Source organism: Trichomycterus rosablanca, chromosome 1 (assembly GCF_030014385.1).
Source record: "Trichomycterus rosablanca isolate fTriRos1 chromosome 1, fTriRos1.hap1, whole genome shotgun sequence".
Taxonomy (NCBI): domain Eukaryota; kingdom Metazoa; phylum Chordata; class Actinopteri; order Siluriformes; family Trichomycteridae; genus Trichomycterus; species Trichomycterus rosablanca.
Genome location: NC_085988.1, coordinates 74,744,501 through 74,764,390, shown reverse-complemented (window position 1 = coordinate 74,764,390; position 19,890 = coordinate 74,744,501). Strand labels below are relative to the sequence as shown.

The window sequence follows — 19,890 nt, the reverse complement described above, 5'->3', positions numbered from 1 at the left end:
TTTTAATATCGAATTTTACTAAATATAAAGAAAACACCGAAAAGACACCATGTGCTGTCCGAATGTTCGCTCACTGTGTATGTATGTATATACTGTATATACAGTGGGGAAAATAAGTATTTGATCCCCTGCTGATTTTGTAAGTTTACCCCCTTACAAAGACTTGAACAGTCTATAATTTTTATGGAAGGTTTATTTTAACAGAGAGAGACAGAATATCAACAAAAAATCCAGAAAAAAAACATTAAATAAAAGTTAAATTAATTTTAATAAAATAAATTAATTTGTATTTAATTAAGGGAAATAAGTATTTGATCCCCTACCAACCAGCAAGAATTCTGACCCCCACAGACCGGTTATGTTCACATGAGGCACACAAATTAGTCCTGTCCCTGTATAAAAGAGTCCTGTCACAGAATCAGTTTCTTACGTTCAAATCTCTCGACCACCATGGGCAAGACCAAAGAGCTATCAAAGGACGTCAGGGACAAGATTGTAGACCTGCACAAGGCTGGAATGGGCTACAAGACCATCAGCAAGGAGCTTGGTGAGAAAGAGACCACTGTTGGCGCGATCATTCGAAAATGGAAGAAATACAAGATCACAGTCAATCACTCTCACTCTGGAGCTCCATGCAAGTTCTCACCTGGTGGGGTAAGAATGATTCTGAGAAAGGTGAGGTCAGCCCAGAATTACACGGGAGGAGCTTGTCAATGATCTCAAGGGAGCTGGGAGCACAGTCACCAAGAAAACCATTAGTAACACACTTCGCCGTAATGGATTGAGATCCTGCAGTGCCCGCAAAGTCCCTTTGCTCAAGAAGGCTCATGTACAGGCCCGTCTGAAGTTTGCCAATGAACACCTGAATGATTCAGAGAAAGCTTGGGAGAATGTGATATGGTCAGATGAGACCAAAATTGAGCTCTTTGGCATCAACTCCACTCGCCGTGTTTGGAGGCAAAGAAATGCCCGGTGGGGATGGTGTTCTTGGGATCATATCCAGCATTTCTCTGCTCCCAGCTCCCTTGAGATCATTGACAAGCTCCTCCCGTGTAATTCTGGACTGACCTCACCTTTCTCAGAATCATTCTTACCCCACCAGGTGAGATCTTGCATGGAGCTCCAGAGCGAGGGTGATTGACTGTGATCTTGTATTTCTTCCATTTTCGAATTATCGCGTCAACAGTGGTCTCTTTCTCACCAAGCTTCTTGCTGATGGTCTTGTAGCCCATTCCAGCCTTGTGCAGGTCTACAATCTTGTCCCTGACGTCCTTTGATAGCTCTTTGGTCTTGCCCATGGTGGTTGAGAGATTTGAACGGAAGAAACTGATTCTGTGACAGGACTCTTTTATACAGGGACAGGACTAATTTGTGTGCCTCATGGGCACGTAACCGGTCTGTGGGGGTCAGAATTCTTGCTGGTTGGTAGGGGATCAAATACTTATTTCCCTTAATTAAATACAAATTAATTTTTTGTTGATATTCTGTCTCTCTCTGTTAAAATAAACCTTCCATAAAAATTATAGACTGTTCAAGTCTTTGTAAGGGGGTAAACTTACAAAATCAGCAGGGGATCAAATACTTATTATATTACATACTGTATACTTATATATATACTATATATATGTACAGTGTATCACAAAAGTGAGTACACCCCTCACATTTCTGCAAATATTTCATTATATCTTTTCATGGGACAACACTATAGACATGAAACTTGGATATAACTTAGAGTAGTCAGTGTACAGCTTGTATAGCAGTGTAGATTTACTGTCTTCTGAAAATAACTCAACACACAGCCATTAATGTCTAAATAGCTGGCAACATAAGTGAGTACACCCCACAGTGAACATGTCCAAATTGTGCCCAAATGTGTCGTTGTCCCTCCCTGATGTCATGTGTCAAGGTCCCAGGTGTAAATGGGGGGCAGGGCTGTTAAATTTGGTGTTTTGGGTACAATTCTCTCATACTGGCCACTGGATATTCAACATGGCACCTCATGGCAAAGAACTCTCTGAGGATGTGAGAAATAGAATTGTTGCTCTCCACAAAGATGGCCTGGGCTATAAGAAGATTGCTAACACCCTGAAACTGAGCTACAGCATGATGGCCAAGGTCATACAGCGGTTTTCCAGGACAGGTTCCACTCGGAACAGGCTTCGCCAGGGTCGACCAAAGAAGTTGAGTCCACGTGTTCGGCGTCATATCCAGAGGTTGGCTTTAAAAAATAGACACATGAGTGCTGCCAGCATTGCTGCAGAGGTTGAAGACGTGGGAGGTCAGCCTGTCAGTGCTCAGACCATACGCCGCACACTACATCAACTCGGTCTGCATGGTCGTCATCCCAGAAGGAAGCTGACGCACAAGAAAGCCCGCAAACAGTTTGCTGAAGACAAGCAGTCCAAGAACATGGATTACTGGAATGCCCTGTGGTCTGACGAGACCAAGATAAACTTGTTTGGCTCAGATGGTGTCCAGCATGTGTGGCGGCGCCCTGGTGAGAAGTACCAAGACAACTGTATCTTGCCTACAGTCAAGCATGGTGGTGGTAGCATCATGGTCCTGGGCTGCATGAGTGTTGCTGGCACTGGGGAGCTGCAGTTCATTGAGGGAAACATGAATTCCAACATGTACTGTGACATTCTGAAACAGAGCATGATCCCCTCCCTTCGAAAACTGGGCCTCATGGCAGTTTTCCAACAGGATAACGACCCCAAACACAACCTCCAAGATGACAACTGCCTTGCTGAGGAAGCCGGAGGTAAAGGTGATGGACTAAACCCAATTGAGCACCTGTGGCGCATCCTCAAGTGGAAGGTGGAGGAGTTCAAGGTGTCTAACATCCACCAGCTCCGTGATGTCATCATGGAGGAGTGGAAGAGGATTCCAGTAGCAACCTGTGCAGCTCTGGTGAATTCCATGCCCAGGAGGGTTAAGGCAGTGCTGGATAATAATGGTGGTCACACAAAATATTGACACTTTGGGCACAATTTGGACATGTTGACTGTGGGGTGTACTCACTTATGTTGCCAGCCATTTAGACATTAATGGCTGTGTGTTGAGTTATTTTCAGAAGACAGTAAATCTACACTGCTATACAAGCTGTACACTGACTACTCTAAGTTATATCCAAGTTTCATGTCTATAGTGTTGTCCCATGAAAAGATATAATGAAATATTTGCAGAAATGTGAGGGGTGTACTCACTTTTGTGATACACTGTATATATATATATATATATATATATATATATATATATATATATATATATATATAGAGAGAGAGAGAGAGAGAGAGAGAGAGAGAGAGAGAGAGAGAGACAGTTGGAGTCAACTTGTTTGTGACGTGTTTCGCGAATTTCGGTTCGTAATCCGAAATTTGTTCGTACGTTAAGTTGAAAAAAAACGCTCGTAACCCAAAATGTTCGAATGGTAAACGGTTTGTAAGTCAAGGGTCCACTGTATCATTGATATTGGTAATCTGTTCTTGTTTAGCTTTTAGGCCTGTATCAACTACACTACTTACAACCAGCAGGCTAAAGATTTATAAAGATTACTGCTTTTTTTTTTTTTATGAATACATGGCTTTTCAAAATTTTTGATAGATAATATTTTCAAGGACTTTTTCTGGTCTAAAAAACATGAAATCTCATTTTTAAACCTGACTTTTTGTATAGAACCATTCTTTTGGGATACCTGTGTTAGTCTATCTATCTCCTCAGCTGCTCCCGTTAGGGGTTGCCGGCGGATCGTGATCCGCATTATTGATTTGGCAGTTTTTACGCTGGATGCCCTTCCTGACACAACCCTCCCTATTTATCCGGGCTTGGGACCGGAACTACAATGCACTGGTTTATGCATCCTAGCGGCTAGGTGCCTATAGGACAATTCAGTGTCTTCAATTAGCCTGGCTTCATGTTTTTAGACTGTCGGTGGAAGACACGGGGAGAACATGCAAACTCCGCACAGAAGGGACCCGGACCGTCCCACCTGGGGATCGAACCCAGGACCTTCTTGCTGTGAGGTGACAGTGCTACCCACTTAGCCACTGTGCCGTCCGAATACCTGTGTAAGTAATCACCCAGAATACTGCCTGCTTTCAGCCTGTGATAATGATTTTAGAATCATCTAACAGCAGATTATTCTTACAGTGGAAAAGGTTTTTATGAATGGACAATTAAAATGTAGAATTCTGACATCTAGGTCAGGGCTAACCATGGACCATGCTTTATGGAACAGCAAATTTATACATCCATAGGCTTCATACTGGAAATGCTTCATACAGTTTAGATGTGAGACTACTTAACAGGCAAACTAATAAACATGAAAAATAGTGTTCAGCTCAAGGTTAGACCAGACTAAAATCCACCAAGACTTGTTTATTCTCTAAAGAAATTAGGTGCAGTTCCAATTGTAAGAATCCAGAATCATTTCAGAATCTAAACATTTCAGATCATTATCAGTCATCACATTTTGTTACAAAAATAATATTAGGGGATAAAAATATATATCAATATATGAAAATTATTATTTTACTGTACACGGGATGAAACTACTGAGGTGAGGAACAGGTGGAGGAAGTATATCAGTGTCCCAACCTAAAATCATCACTTGTTTTTGTATTAGTTTGGTATTAGTACAATAATGTAACACTAGGATTTAGTTTGGTGTTCAAATTATTATTTAAAACAATGTAGGTGATCGGTAGGTTTGGTTGATTGATCAATCATCTGATTTCAACATTTGTCCTAATGATCAGATGGGAAATAAAGTAGCAGCCATTTCGGAACGATAACATGTTGTGGTAATACATAATGCTAGTATGCAGCCCCGTATGAGGAAGGTTTTGATTCACCGTTTGTTGTAACACATTTACCTCATCGCCAGTATTAAAATGATCTGCTGTTTGAGTCACAGTATCACTTTTGTTGTTATGTTCTGGATGTGATAGCCTTTGTTGTTCTATGGAATCAATGTTTTTACCATCCAAAATTCTGTCAGTTGTTCAGGGCTTGTCCCTTCTTAGATCACTGTCAGCATGGCACAATCCATGATGTTTTAGATATACTTCAACCCAGTCATCTGGGCAAATGATTTGACCCTTATCAGGGTTCCCTTAGGTCTTGACACCTACCCATATCTGTTCAATGCATTTACTACCATTACTACAAGTAACTAAGATCAGTCGAACATTTCATATATACCTTACCGCAATGTGTCACATTTCTTTAGGAGCGATCATCATGTTTTGACCTATCAGTGTAAATTATAATCAGTTAGCAGCCAACATTTACATTTGCACTGAAATGTATACATTGGCCTTGCTTTATAGCCCAACAGTGCTCAGCAGTGGTATCAAGCTGTCAAATCAAGTCACTTCAAGTCCAATTTTATTGTTATACATCATAATACATGTGCAGTAAAACAAAAAAAGCCACAAATCACACCAACTCTACTTCCAGCTAACTAGTACTAGAATACTATCCAAGCCCCAAGTAAGCTTCTGCTGAATTAAAAAACGAAGCAACTGAAACTGATTTCGGCAAATGAAAAAAGAAGAGCTGGTCAAAATCTGGTAATAAAAAGAAAAACAGCTCCAAAACTGTAAAAATTAGGAACTTTAAGCATCAACAGCATCTGCTATGGAAGGAGATGGAATAACGGCTAAAAAAAAATTTGACTTTGCCACTTAGGCAAAGAACATCAAAGTGACCTACAGTTAAGGTCAAATGTTTACATGCACTATTGAGGGACATGTAATGTGAGACATTGTTTAACTTTGTCTTTTAATGATGACAGATGGTTGATTTACAGATAGTAGTCTGTGACACAGCAATACTGCTGTTTGTGAGAGCCTGTTTCAGGCAGTTAAAAAGCAGTCAGCGACTGCATGCTGTTGGAGGGGACGCATGATACAGTGTATCACAAAAGTGAGTACACCCCTCACATTTCTGCTAATATTTTATTATATCTTTTCATGTGACAACACTATAGAAATAAAACTTGAATATAACTTAGAGTAGTCAGTGTACAACTTGTATAGCAGTGTAGATTTACTGTCTTCTGAAAATAACTCAACACACAGCCATTAATGTCTAAATGGCTGGCAACATAAGTGAGTACACCCCACAGTGAACATGTCCAAATTGTGCCCAAAGTGTCAATATTTTGTGTGACCACCATTATTATCCAGCACTGCCTTAACCATCCTGGGCATGGAATTCACCAGAGCTGCACAGGTTGCTACTGGAATCCTCTTCCACTCCTCCATGATGACATCACGGAGCTGGTGGATGTTAGACACCTTGAACTCCTCCACCTTCCTCTTGAGGATGCGCCACAGGTGCTCAATTGGGTTTAGTCCATCACCTTCACCTTCAGCTTCCTCAGCAAGGCAGTTGTCATCTTGGAGGTTGTGTTTGGGGTCGTTATCCTGTTGGAAAACTGCCATGAAGCCCAGTTTTCGAAGGGAGGGGATCATGCTCTGTTTCAGAATGTCACAGTACATGTTGGAATTCATGTTTCCCTCAATGAACTGCAGCTCCCCAGTGCCAGCAACACTCATGCAGCCCAAGACCATGATGCTACCACCACCATGCTTGACTGTAGGCAAGATACAGTTGTCTTGGTACTTCTCACCAGGGCGCCGCCACACATGCTGGACACCATCTGAGCCAAACAAGTTTATCTTGGTCTCGTCAGACCACAGGGCATTCCAGTAATCCATGTTCTTGGACTGCTTGTCTTCAGCAAACTGTTTGCTGGCTTTCTTGTGCGTCAGCTTCCTTCTGGGATGACGACCATGCAGACCGAGTTGATGCAGTGTGCGGCGTATGGTCTGAGCACTGACAGGCTGACCTCCCACGTCTTCAACCTCTGCAGCAATGCTGGCAGCACTCATGTGTCTATTTTTTAAAGCCAACCTCTGGATATGACGCCGAACACGTGGACTCAACTTCTTTGGTCGACCCTGGCGAAGCCTGTTCCGAGTGGAACCTGTCCTGGAAAACCGCTGTATGACCTTGGCCACCATGCTGTAGCTCAGTTTCAGGGTGTTAGCAATCTTCTTATAGCCCAGGCCATCTTTGTGGAGAGCAACAATTCTATTTCTCACATCCTCAGAGAGTTCTTTGCCATGAGTTGCCATGTTGAATATCCAGTGGCCAGTATGAGAGAATTGTACCCAAAACACCAAATTTAACAGCCCTGCTCCCCATTTACACCTGGGACCTTGACACATGACACCAGGGAGGGACAACGACACATTTGGGCACAATTTGGACATGTTCACTGTGGGGTGTACTCACTTATGTTGCCAGCCATTTAGACATTAATGGCTGTGTGTTGAGTTATTTTCAGAAGACAGTAAATCTACACTGCTATACAAGCTGTACACTGACTACTCTAAGTTATATCCAAGTTTCATGTCTATAGTGTTGTCCCATGAAAAGATATAATGAAATATTTGCAGAAATGTGAGGGGTGTACTCACTTTTGTGATACACTGTAGTCTGCGGATGTCCTCAGTCAGGGGGGTACAAGGCGGCAAAGTTACAATTAGGAAATTAGATTGAGGAAAAACTGTTTACTGATAAAGACATTTTGCTTTTAGGGCAGAGTTAAGGGCTGCCATAATATGCCAACACTATAGGTGCATCTGGCAAATTTCAGGAAAAAAATAATTTATTTTTCATTTTTTTCTCAAGTTATCATAGCACCAAACACTCCTCATAGCATTACATAAAGGTTCTCTGCATTTATTTATCTGCAGCAACTTGCTTATTTAGGTCAGGGTTGCTAGGGCTGTGTGTCCAGATCATATAGTTTGTTTGTTTATTAGGATTTTAACATCAAGTTTTACACTTTGGTTCCATTCATGACAGGAACAGGTAGGTACTCATTACACAAGAATCATCAGTTCACAAGGTTATATCAAACACAGTCATGGACAATTTAGTATCTCCAATTTACCTCACTTGCATGTCTTTGGACTGTGTGAGTAAACCAGAGCTCCCGGAGGAAACCCACGCAGACACGTGGAGAACATGCAAACTCCACACAGAAAGGACCTGGACTCCGCCTGGGGATCGAACCCAGGATCTTCTTGCTGTGAGGCGACAGTGCTACCATTCCACCCGATCATATAGTGAAAAGCCTGGGTGCATTACAGAGCATCATACACTCACTTGTTCATTTCCACATGATGGCAATTTAGAATGGCCTGTTGCTGCATTTTTAGGATTACAGTAAGTTACTTAATATTGCACAGTTCCAAGGCTGCAGGTTCACTGAATGCCTCTGGTAACTTAGTCAAGTTGTAATCTCTAGTTTACCATGCCTCACAAACATGAGACAAGTCTTTCACTACTAAAGATTTTTATGTATGAGTGAGTGTATATGTGATTTGTTTATTTTCAGTCACTGTTGATGCTTAAAGTTCATATTTAGAGCCTGGTGACCATCTAGCTAACAAAAAAAAGGTCTTCACAGGGAAAATAATCCAGCAGCAAAGTAGACAAAAAAATACAGCAAACAAAATTACAGAGAAGTTCTGGCATACGCAAAAGATCTGGAGCAGTGATGACCAAACCTGTTTCTAAAGAGCTACCTTTTTAAGTTTTAACCCTAGTCCAACAAATCTGCTCAGGCCAATCTATGAACCTAATGAGGCATATCAGATTTATGATTAGGGTTGAAACGATTCTGTACATGGTAGATCTCAAGCAACGGGATTGATGATTACTGCTCAGTGGGGAACTACAACAGGCAGGGAACAGCGACAGACAGCAGAATTTACCGGGTTCCCTGTGGCCATGGCAGACAGCAACCACTGTCTCCATTTGTCCTTGCCTGGATCGCCGTTCTCCTCCACACTTTTTTCAGGCTGGAACAGACAGAGCCCACTTATCACATACCAACAGGTAACAGCACTCGTATCGCTAGGTTTCAGGGCTTCCAGCCAGGCGACATTACGGCGTCACAGCTCAAGGAAAGACAACGTTACAGCCATCATTCTAGTTCTAACTCTGTCTCTTTCTCTCTCTTTTTCTTTCCCTATTTATCAATCCATCTCCTTCTGCCCAGGCAAAACCCAAGCAGAGAGCAGCCCACCAACCTGCCATGTTCTGGTGCCAAATGCCTGTAGCCAGATCAGTGCATCATGGGGATTTGCTGGCAACCTTTGCTGGCACTGACTTTTTACCCATAATCCTCTGCTGTTTCCTTCCAAGACAACATAACATACACACTGCAAGTGCTGCACTTCTTGCTGACAGTTCTGTGCAGAACACGCTTTTCAAAGTCAGTCATTATTCAGAACAACATCTAGCAGTGTATTTTGTTTTTAACATGAAACTGTAATTGATTTAATATGAGCAAACTCACCTCACTTTTCTTCTTTCTTGTTCTCCTCTTCATCTGTCTCTTCTGAAGGAGCAGGGTCTCATATTTAGGTCTGGGATGCTCCTATAGATAAAAAACCAAACAAATTTACCATCAGAGTGTGACCTCCTGAAATATGCACAAATCCTGAGAGAAACTTCAAAGCATTTAAAAAGGTCAAATCCAGTCAACACAGCAAACTTGAGGGCACACGAAGCAAGTGCAAGCTCAGAGATGATCAAACAAACAAGTTTATTATAACCAAAAGAAATCAAACCTTTGCCCGTTCCTGACAGGGATGATTGCATTTTCAAAGGAAGAAATGTTATATAAAATCTATTACTACAGTGTAATACACACAATACAGCACAATATATTTTCAAAGAACAATGAGCTTTAAAATTCATACCAGGGACGAAAAAATCAATAGGAATTATTTTTACTTTCACCCTGAAAATCACTGATGCCCATTTATTATTCAATACAGATTTTAATATAATTGAACCCAAGAAAATAAGCATACACTTAGGTTCTCAGGGCAGTGCTGGTGGTTAAATCTGATGGCAAATTTGGAACTGTTTTAAATGCTTTTACACCCACATGCCCATTACCTCCTATGAACTGTGGAAAAGCACAATAGCAACTTAAACTGCGCACTTTGGAAATGGTAAATAAGGTTTTATTACATTATTGTTATGTAATTATGCTGTCAATCTGAATGCACTAGCAAAACAAATACACCATGTCATTACAATGCACTTGTTCATAACACTCTTTAAGTTACAGTGGATATACAAAGTGGTGATGTAAACAATTTAGAACAAGATGAATAATTTATTTTTATCTTTAACGTGACCTATAATTTGTGCAGTTCAACTTTAGAGGACCAAAATAAAAATAAAAGGTACAATAATGTGGTTGCATAAGTTTGCACACCCTCTTACAATTAAACAGATAGAATGCCTTTATTTGTTATACATAACAGATATATTGTACAGTACAATGCAATTCTGGGGGGAAGCTGAGGTCAGAGCACAGGGTCAGCCATCGTACGGCGGACCTGGAGCAGAGAGGGTTAAGGGCCTTGCTCAAGGGCCCAACAGTGGCTGCATGGCAGAGCTGGGATTCGACCTTTCAGTTGATAGCCCAAAGCTCTACCCACTAGGCTACCACTGTCCCTGAGAATTGAGGATTGAGAATGTGGCTGTGTTCAAAATCAACCAATCACATTCAACATTATGTTAAATGGTAGTCAGTACCTGCCATTACTTAATGTGTCTGATTAACAGTTCAGCTGATTAACAAACAGTTTAGCTCTTCTAGTACGATTTTTCTGACATTAACTTATTGCAAAATGCATACAAGGTATTAAAGAGATCTCATTGTTGAAAGGAATCAGGTGAAGGTACAAAGGTTTTTCAAGGCATTACAACTTATAAACTTTTATGTCACTTAGACTTACGGTAAAAAGGTCTGAAATTATTCGCCTAGGTCTCATTGTAACAGGGATGTGTAGACTTTTCCAGTGTATGTCTTCATTATTTTTAATAAATATTATTTGGTTACTAATTACAATATACAGTGTTTCCATATTTTAATTATTTATTTATTAGGATTTTAATGTCATGTTTCACACACTTTGGTTGCATTCATGACAACAGGGAGTTACTCGTTACACAAGATTCATCAGTTAAAGTTTAATGTCAAACACAGTCATGGACAATTTTGTATCTCCAGTTCAGCTTTGGACTGTGGGAGGAAACCGGAGCTCCCGGAGGAAACCCACACAGACACGAGGAGAACATGCAAACTCCACACAGAAAGGACCCGGGCCGCCCCACCTGGGGATTGAACCCAGGACCTTCTTGCTGTGAGGCAACAGTGCTACCCACTTATTATTTTTTTTGAATTTTCACTTATTAGTCAACAATTAATGTTTATTTGCTGAATGTTTTATGTGTTCCATATTGTAAATGCCACATTTTACAGTATTATTCACTCGCTCAGTGCGGTCACTTTAGAATGTCTTGTCCATCAGATCACTGCACCATCCAAGTGCCTTTAACTATTAGTATTGTTAATTTTGATATAGTACATTTTTACCCCTATCAATTTATTTTTTACCAAACTTAAGTACAAAAGTGAAGTAAAAATCTCAAGTGGATATACGCACTGGAATTATAAGACAAACAAAAGTAACTGGTTAAATCTTAATTTTAGTTTTATTATTTTACCCAAAAACAAATGCTTTATTTTTTGCCCAGTAGGTCCACTTTAGGGGGACAATTTAGTGACCCCACAAGAATCTCTTCATTCGCATGTGGTCTATTTTTGTACATATTTCTCAGATTTTAATAATCATTAATCATTATGAATCATTAAGAATCATTAGGAGTCATGACAAATGTTAATGTAGCTGATATTATGAAAAACATGAAAGGAAGAGCCCCAAATTAAATTAATAGCCAAAGCTAATAAAATCATGGCTTGCTCAAACACTTGTATTTTATAAATTAGTTACTGAGATTTATCTGATTAGAACTCCATATTATCAGTGTGTAAAAATCTCCTGTATTCATCTGTACCTCAGGCGACTGCATGTGGGTTAATCACCCCAAGGATGAGGACCACTGTTTTAGATATTCCATATAGCATAAAGCTGTATAACATGTCATGTTAACAAGTGTTTACTAAGTTCAGGTCACACACCTCTTCTTCCTCCATTCCTGTCATATTCCAGCTGTAATTTAAACTGTTTTGTCTGCGCTTCCAGTGCTCCAGAAACATGACCGCTGCATAAAAGAAGAGCAGAGAAGAGAAAGATGAGACGAGATGAGATGGTTTTATTAACATATTACGTATTGGATAAAATAAGGGAGTCACTCATTATTAACGTCAATGAGTGATGCTACAAACGTTGTCTATTATAAATGTCCAGACTCTTTTATCCACAATATGACTACTATTCCAAATCATTCCATTCAATATAGCAATGTTTACTCTCAATCTAAAACGCATACGTAAGTACATTATAGCAGCTGCTGCAGGTGTTTGATTGTAACACACTACCACATGCATACTCTGTCTCCTTCCGCACCCCCAACCCCCCCTCCACTGGTTGCCTAAATATAAGAAATAATGCATATGCCCTGTTACCACATGCAGCAAAGTGCTTTTTACAAAGGCTGCATGAGAAAAGGCCGATGACGGAATCTCAAGCCCACACAGCCACTGATAGATCCAGGTAACATTACACCCTGACTGTTAATCTCCCACACATACTGTACACACAAGTCTTTATCTCCATCTCCATAGAGACACACGCACAGATCTGCTTACCAACACAGACCCATCATCTGGGTCTCTGATACATCACAGCAAGGGAATGCTTAGCTAATACCTAGGGTTAAAAAATGCATAAATGGATCCAAATTATATTCCCATGAGGCATTCGGATGCTTATCGAAGGCTTGTCCATAAATAATAATTACCAAGTTAATGTATTTGGATGCTGTTTGGGGGGAAATGGCAACAAAGAGAAGAACATAAAAGTCTGCACGATAATTTTCCTGCCCTTTTGTTATGTGAAAAAGCAAATATTAAATTTGCCCCCTCCCCCCCCCCCCCCCCCCCCCCCCCCCCCCCCCCACACACACACATTTCATATATGTAGGAACAATAGATGCATCATGTTTGGCCTAGTCATTCACACACTAGCTGTACTGTATTCATTCAAGAGCTGTATTTAATTCCACTTATTACACGACAGCCTCACAGTTTTTCTTGGTACAAGAAAATTTAAGTTTGAATTTAGGAAAAGTCATTTGTTATTCATAATCCCAAGTTCTCCATGTATAACCATGATGGTCCAACTACAATCTCTTATTTACAAGTTAACAACAATAGCTAAAAGCAGTTTTAGACAGAAAAGTGGTTATTAGTAATTCTATGAAGAGATAAAAATTAAAAAAGTCCTACCCCAGAGGGACATGAAGATGGCAAAGAAAACAGTGGCCGGATTGTCAAAAAGGTGGCTGGCCCGTGCAGTCCCACAGGCTGTGCTAAGGTGCCAATAATCACATACACGGTCACAGAGTGGGCACATGGTGAAGTTTTGTTTCTCATCGCACATCTCAAGGCTGGAAGAACAGAGAAAAACACAGGAACACATGAAAATTCGGTTTAAAAATAGTTCAACGACACATAGATAAATGGAAAATTGAAAATACAATGGATCAGTGATACTGCATAGGGGCCATTGTTTTATTTTTAATCTGGTAAAATCCATAATGTGTTTAAAAAAAAGTCAAATATATCAATACCAGCTGTCACTTGTATTTGCCATTAAAATGTTCGGGTCAGTGCAACATTCCTTACGGCCAAAATACGTTGTAGTAAGCCTTTGCATATATAGATTTTATATTTAGAATATATATATTTATACATATACATATATACAGTGATACCTTGTAACTCAACGTCCTCTAAACTCAAATTTTTACCGTTAAGTGCTTTCAGCGGTGAAGTACAACATCATTGAAGTGCGAATACGTGACGAATATGCCTTGTGTGGAATAACTTTCAAATTCACTGAGAAATCTCCACATGTATCAGAGTTTATCTGGATTTTCCACACTGTTTCACTTTTAAACTTGTGTTACAGCTCAAGGTTCTGAGAAATAGTGAGAATCAGGTTTTCCGGGAAAGTCTAAAACGCTTATTGTTAAAAAAAAAAAAAAGCTTAATGTGACAATGTATTAAAAGAATGACATAGAAACACTAAACATCTCTTAATTATTACTGCTTATGAGTTCTCTACACTAATTAAGAAGCATAAGAAAACAATAAAGAAGCAAAGATAACATGCAGGTTTAATTGTATTTTTATATTGATTTTTAACTATTTTTTAACCCATACATCCTTATGGGGAAAAATACCTTAAAACTCAACACTTTTAAACTCCCAGAACCAATTGGCATTGGGTTTCAAGGTACCACTGTGTATATGTAGTGTATACAGAATATACAGTATATACTGTATATACACATTGTGAGTCAAAAGGGGACATTTTTACCTTTGCCCTTAAGTTCCTCAAATAGTGATTAATTTTCAAAATTCTTTAGTTTATTCACATATCCTCACTGTGTTTATGCATGAAGTTTATAGATTCACATTGTATTCTCATTGTACTGACAGTTTTAAATCACATGTACTGTTTACAGCAAGTCCATTCTTATAGATGTACTGTAATAGTCAAGATCCAGGATTGTACAAATCTACAATAAATTATGTTTCATTTTTACACGGATAATTAAACCTGATTGACTATAATATGACCAAACATACCTAAAGCTTATTTCTCGAATATTTACAGATATCTGTTACTGTTTACATTAGGACACTCTCATTCACATTCATGTTTAACTGTCTGACCAGTTGCAGCAAGCTCGGACAATTAATTGCTTTCAGCTGTTAGAACTCCTCAAGAGAGCACACAATGGAACTTTAATTCAGATATACAGTAATATAGATCAAAAGATAAAGTAGGCTAAACCCCTCTATAACAATGGTTGCATAAGGTAGTGCTTTATTTATTTATTTATTTCCTAATTTATTCATTGAAGTCTGAGTGTAGTTATTTAGTACTGAAATAAAAAACTTAGATAAGCTTTAAGGAATATAGTGTTGTGAACACTCACCAAGCACAGATATACCTGTCTGGTCCATACATTGTTTTTTTTTATAAGCTACACCTACCACACAGATACATTTGGGATATAAACAATTACTGACTATAGCCTATCTTTTGCTCTGTACACTAACCCATTTATCAATGAGACAAAATGATGGTGGACCATTCCCAACAATGCAAGGACAAAAACACCGCCACCTCCACAGCTTCTTTCCCCAGGCCATCACCATACTAAACTAGGACTATTCCCTATATCCCTCTGCTTTAACAGAATGCACATGGATCTTATCATACATGCTGCACATCACACGTACCTCCCACATTTTCTCTTATGCAGTCAATGCACATATTTTTTACTTGAGGTTTGTGAGTGTACTGTACTGTGCATCTTTATTTCATACTTTGTCTGATGCTGTACTGTCTATGTCGCTGTTGTATTGTTTATTCTATGTTTATATATAGTGTTCCTTTTTGTATTATTTAATTAGATGTCAACAGCAAACAGCATCGTGTGAGCAAAAAATATGTGCTACAAAGTATACAGGGCAACAGATGGGCTACTGTAGGTGTAGGTGTTGTTTTTAAAATGATCAATAAATGGACTTAACAAAGACGTGTACCTAAAAAATTGCACAGTGGGTGTTCATTGAAAAAACCTTTTATTTTTAAAAATAAACTGAATAAAACTATTTGATGCTAAACTGTCTTACTAAGAATTATAAATACAGTATATGGCAAATACTGAGTGGACATCTGTTTATGAGTTTGTTGGGCATCCCATTTAAAAGCATTGGACATTAATATGGAGATTGATCAGTGAGTCAGCCTGGGGAAGCTGATTTCTAAATGCCAGTACAGGAAGGAGCCTCGCTAGGTGACATTTTATTTAAGTACATATAAACACATCATACTACTAGAGCTGTGCTACTTAGATTAGTGGAGCATGGCTCCTGCCAGGCCTCCTCAGTCTTACGCCCACACACCTCATGCCTAAAACCCAGTGGGCATATGCTGTCCCATACCTAGGCACATTGGAGTTGATGGTGAAGCAGCCGTACAGGAACACGATGATGCCTACCACAGATGCTAAGGCCAGCAGCTGAGTGTACACACCAAGCCAGGCAAAGTAGAGGCCAATCTTCTCCCCAAAGTATTTCCTGAGAAAAAAAAATTTTGTAAAAAAATTAAACCTTTGTAGACAAATGGGGAACTAATCAAATACAACAGCAAAAAAAAATCGAGATCAAATAAGGGCTGCTGGAGCTGTCTGGCATGAATAAAAACATCAATAGTCAAATAGAGCTTTCTAGAAGAGTAAATAAGAGGTATAAGGTTGGGAGCAGACAGGGAGTTTTTATTAACCAATTACTAGGGGTGTGTGGCTCCGGTTCTGGAGGTTGGGGTCTGGGTAGTCTGGTGCTCTCATGTTTGTCAGACTTGCTGGCACTGCGTGTTGGCTTCTGGCTGCGCCTGATTTCTGACCCCTAGGGTCGGAGCTGCCCACCCCGATAATAGACAAAGGCGCAGAGCTTGGGAGTTGTAGGTCATAGAAACTTGTGGTGATCAGGGATGTTGGGTTGCTGTCGTTCTTCCTCTTTTGTCCAATCACTCAGGTTTGATGACGCTGGGTGCAGATGTCCTGTAAAAGCCTTCATGACTTTGTTATCTGCAGTTTTGTATACAATATGGGGGTCCAATGGCTCTGTAATTGTGCAAATGCCATTTTGCTAGCAGGGTTTGAGTCTACTTGTCCTTTTTAGAGACAAGAGTCACTATAAATGAATGCAAAGTCATTTTGACTACATAATCAAAATATAGCAATGGAATATGAGAGGGAAAGTGTTATAGGTGTGATGTTATTCACGATAACACACACTGAGTGTTTTGTTGCTTTTATACAAGTTTTTACAAAATAAACACAATAAATCAGGAAGCCATGAATTCCATATTGAATATGGTTCAATACTGACAATACCTTCCACCGAAAAGTTGTTGCTAGGCAACGGTAACAATTCCCTAGCCTGCCTTAAAACGGTAGGCTACAAAAGGCATATAGTTTATATAACACTAGCAAGTAACAATAGTTTAAAATACAGTAAGTGGAGATAAATGAAAAAAAAAAATTAAAATAAAAATAAATTCAGAAATAAGAGGTGGAATTTAGTTATCTATTAGGGTTACTGTGTTATATGTATCTTAGCAGCCAGTCAGCGGAGAGATAGTTTTGGTGTATAAATGTTGTTATCACAAATAAATCACAGTTAGAATCACATTGTCAAGTCAAGTCAAGTCAACTTTATTTATATAGCGCTTTTTACAACAGACATTGTCTCAAAGCAACTTTACAAAATCCAGGACCAACAGATACAAAAACCCCTGATGAGCAAGCCGAGGGCGACTGTGGCAAGGAAAAACTCCCTGAAAATTACAGGAAGAAACCTTGAGAGGAACCAGACTCAGCAGGGCCCATCCTTCTTGTTCTAGTTCTGACATTGTAAGGTCAGAACTAACTGTTAGATGAATGATAACCTCAAAATGTGTTATCGAAGCACCAATTATTTAAATCTATTGTTAAAGGAATTAAATTTTACTTTGGATTTACAGTTTTATAGACTTATGCCTAGTTCACACTACACGTTTTTTGCCCTGATTTTCGCTCGGCGACTGGTCGGTGCTAGATTTGCCGGCTCGGGAGCAACTCGGTGTTCGCTCGGCGATCGAAACTCCGCTCTCAATCTCTATGTGTGAACTACTCAACAACTCGATCCGAGCGGCTTGCCGAGCACTCTGCGAACTCTCGGCGACCGAAGAGAGATTTCTAGCTTGTCAAATATCTGGATCTGAGTTGCCCGACTGGCAATGAGTGCTATGTCGAACAGCCAATGAGAAAGCAAGATACAGGGTGAGCGGAAACACAGGGGAGGCGTTGTAAACAGGTGGAACAGGGGCGTAATATAGTTTATATCAGAATACATCAGCACACACACAAGTTCTACAGTATTTCTGACCTTATCGTTCTCTACAAAACCTAACAGCAACGTTGCATTGCAAAAAGTATTTATTAACCTCCAACTCACTATAGAACAATCCCTGCTGCTCATGTAGCCAAATCCACTCAGATTCATTTATTTATTCACAAATTTTTATCGCTCGCTACTTGTTGACGTGCATTTTTGGACGTGGTATCATTAAACCTTTCGTCACTTCTCAGTCATGCCGATCAGTCGTGTAATATGAAAGCCACACCGACTTGAAAAACTCCCAATTATAAGAGATCCAGTTGTGTAGTGTGAACTGTACAGCGACCTGACGACTTGGAAAGTCGTGTAGTGTGAACTTGGCATTAGAAGAAGAATCAATGCTAATGTGCGCTAAAGCCATTCAGGTGGCTTGTGGTGGCCCAAACAATTGATCACCTGTCTGTACATTTTGTGAGTGGCAGTGTGTTAAGTATAAAAATGTGTGTACCTGATAAGATTAATTGGCTGGTATTTGAAGAATGCTCCGTATCTTGCCCACTCATCATGCAATATCTGAAACAATTAAAAGAGTTCAGAATCTGCAGCTCCTGTAAAGATTTACGTCAATGATTCAATAAAATGTCCGCTTACCTGTCTCTCGTTCTTTTCTGCTGCTTTTTCTGTGTCCTTGAAATCTCCCTGCAAGCATTTCAGAAATTAACAACACCCAGCGTACTGAGAATACTGTGACATTGATCAGTATTTGGGTCAGAAAGGGAGAAAGTGTAAAGCAAAGGCACAAAGCCAACTTACATCATGCAAAGGGAAGGCAGAGTCATATACCCCTTTCGCTATTAGCGTCGTGATCCCTGTAGGCGAAGAGAAAAATCACCATACATTACCACGTGCCACCTCAGGGACATTCAACTGACCGGCATGTCAGACCTGCTTCCTTTGTGTAAAGGCAACACATGGGCTTTTTAAAATGGAAGGAGCCTGACACATAGAACACAAGCTTTAATCAAAGTAATTAATCAGTCCTCAAAGGAACAACACGTACACACAGGCGATTAGCCCTCAATTAATAAGGTGGCTCCCTAGCAACAAGCAGAAGGGACCACCAGTCCCCCCTATGGACGTTGCTTCACATCTAAACCCAATCTTTGGATTGCATTGCCCTAGTTTAGCCAGGACAAAAGAGTGAGTGCATGTGTGGACTAGATAATGCAAGTTTAAACCGTCCCCCATTCTGTTATCTAGCCTTAATCCCTCCATGGCTGGCGGCAATGTCCGTCTGCTGAGCATATCGGTCGAGGAGAGCATATGGAGGCCTCTCCGGCACCTGCTCCTACAGCTCTGAGCCCAGTGGAGCTTGTCTCATTTTAGGCCTGGCTTTCCCCAGGATCCCGCTAACATTTTTCCATGCATGGATATGTTTTACTGTTTTACTAACCCATAGTTTGGCAGGTCCGTGTGCAGGCAGTGCGTCTGAGGATTTCATACACCTGGGGGCAAGAGAGAGCGAGCAATAGTAAGAGGGTAAGAAAGAGAAAGGGAGAGACAAACAACACAAACTGTTCCTGGTAACCCCACAGGAGGATCGTCTCCTAGTAATACGTCCACAGAGAGCAGAGCCACCTCAGACTGCTGGTAAATAACCGCATTATTCCACCAGCTCCACATAACAAATCAGGTCAGTCAACTCTGACCATAAAAATGAAGATAAAAACACAGAAGACAATCACTACAATTCACAAAATAAAAAGACCAAGACTCACGATTCGGCTCCGTGTGGCATTGTCAAAGAACGTGTCCTTGCACACGATGTTGTACCTGAAAAAAAACAAATCACAATGAGA

General features: G+C 40.1%; 1 protein-coding gene across 1 annotated transcript in view; it reads right to left on the bottom strand.

Annotated features, from left to right (window-relative positions):
- Positions 1 to 19,890, bottom strand: part of ano2b (anoctamin 2b) — a 94,208-nt gene that overhangs the window by 42,768 nt on the left and 31,550 nt on the right. Inside the window, exons 8-17 of the mRNA XM_063006510.1 lie at positions 19,810 to 19,864; positions 19,485 to 19,536; positions 18,845 to 18,900; positions 18,683 to 18,730; positions 18,540 to 18,604; positions 16,094 to 16,228; positions 13,358 to 13,518; positions 12,089 to 12,171; positions 9,383 to 9,463; positions 8,796 to 8,882 (exon numbers count right to left, since the gene is read on the bottom strand). Of these exons, the coding sequence (XP_062862580.1) occupies positions 8,796 to 8,882; positions 9,383 to 9,463; positions 12,089 to 12,171; positions 13,358 to 13,518; positions 16,094 to 16,228; positions 18,540 to 18,604; positions 18,683 to 18,730; positions 18,845 to 18,900; positions 19,485 to 19,536; positions 19,810 to 19,864 (823 nt within the window). The remainder of the gene's footprint in view (positions 1 to 8,795; positions 8,883 to 9,382; positions 9,464 to 12,088; positions 12,172 to 13,357; positions 13,519 to 16,093; positions 16,229 to 18,539; positions 18,605 to 18,682; positions 18,731 to 18,844; positions 18,901 to 19,484; positions 19,537 to 19,809; positions 19,865 to 19,890) is intronic.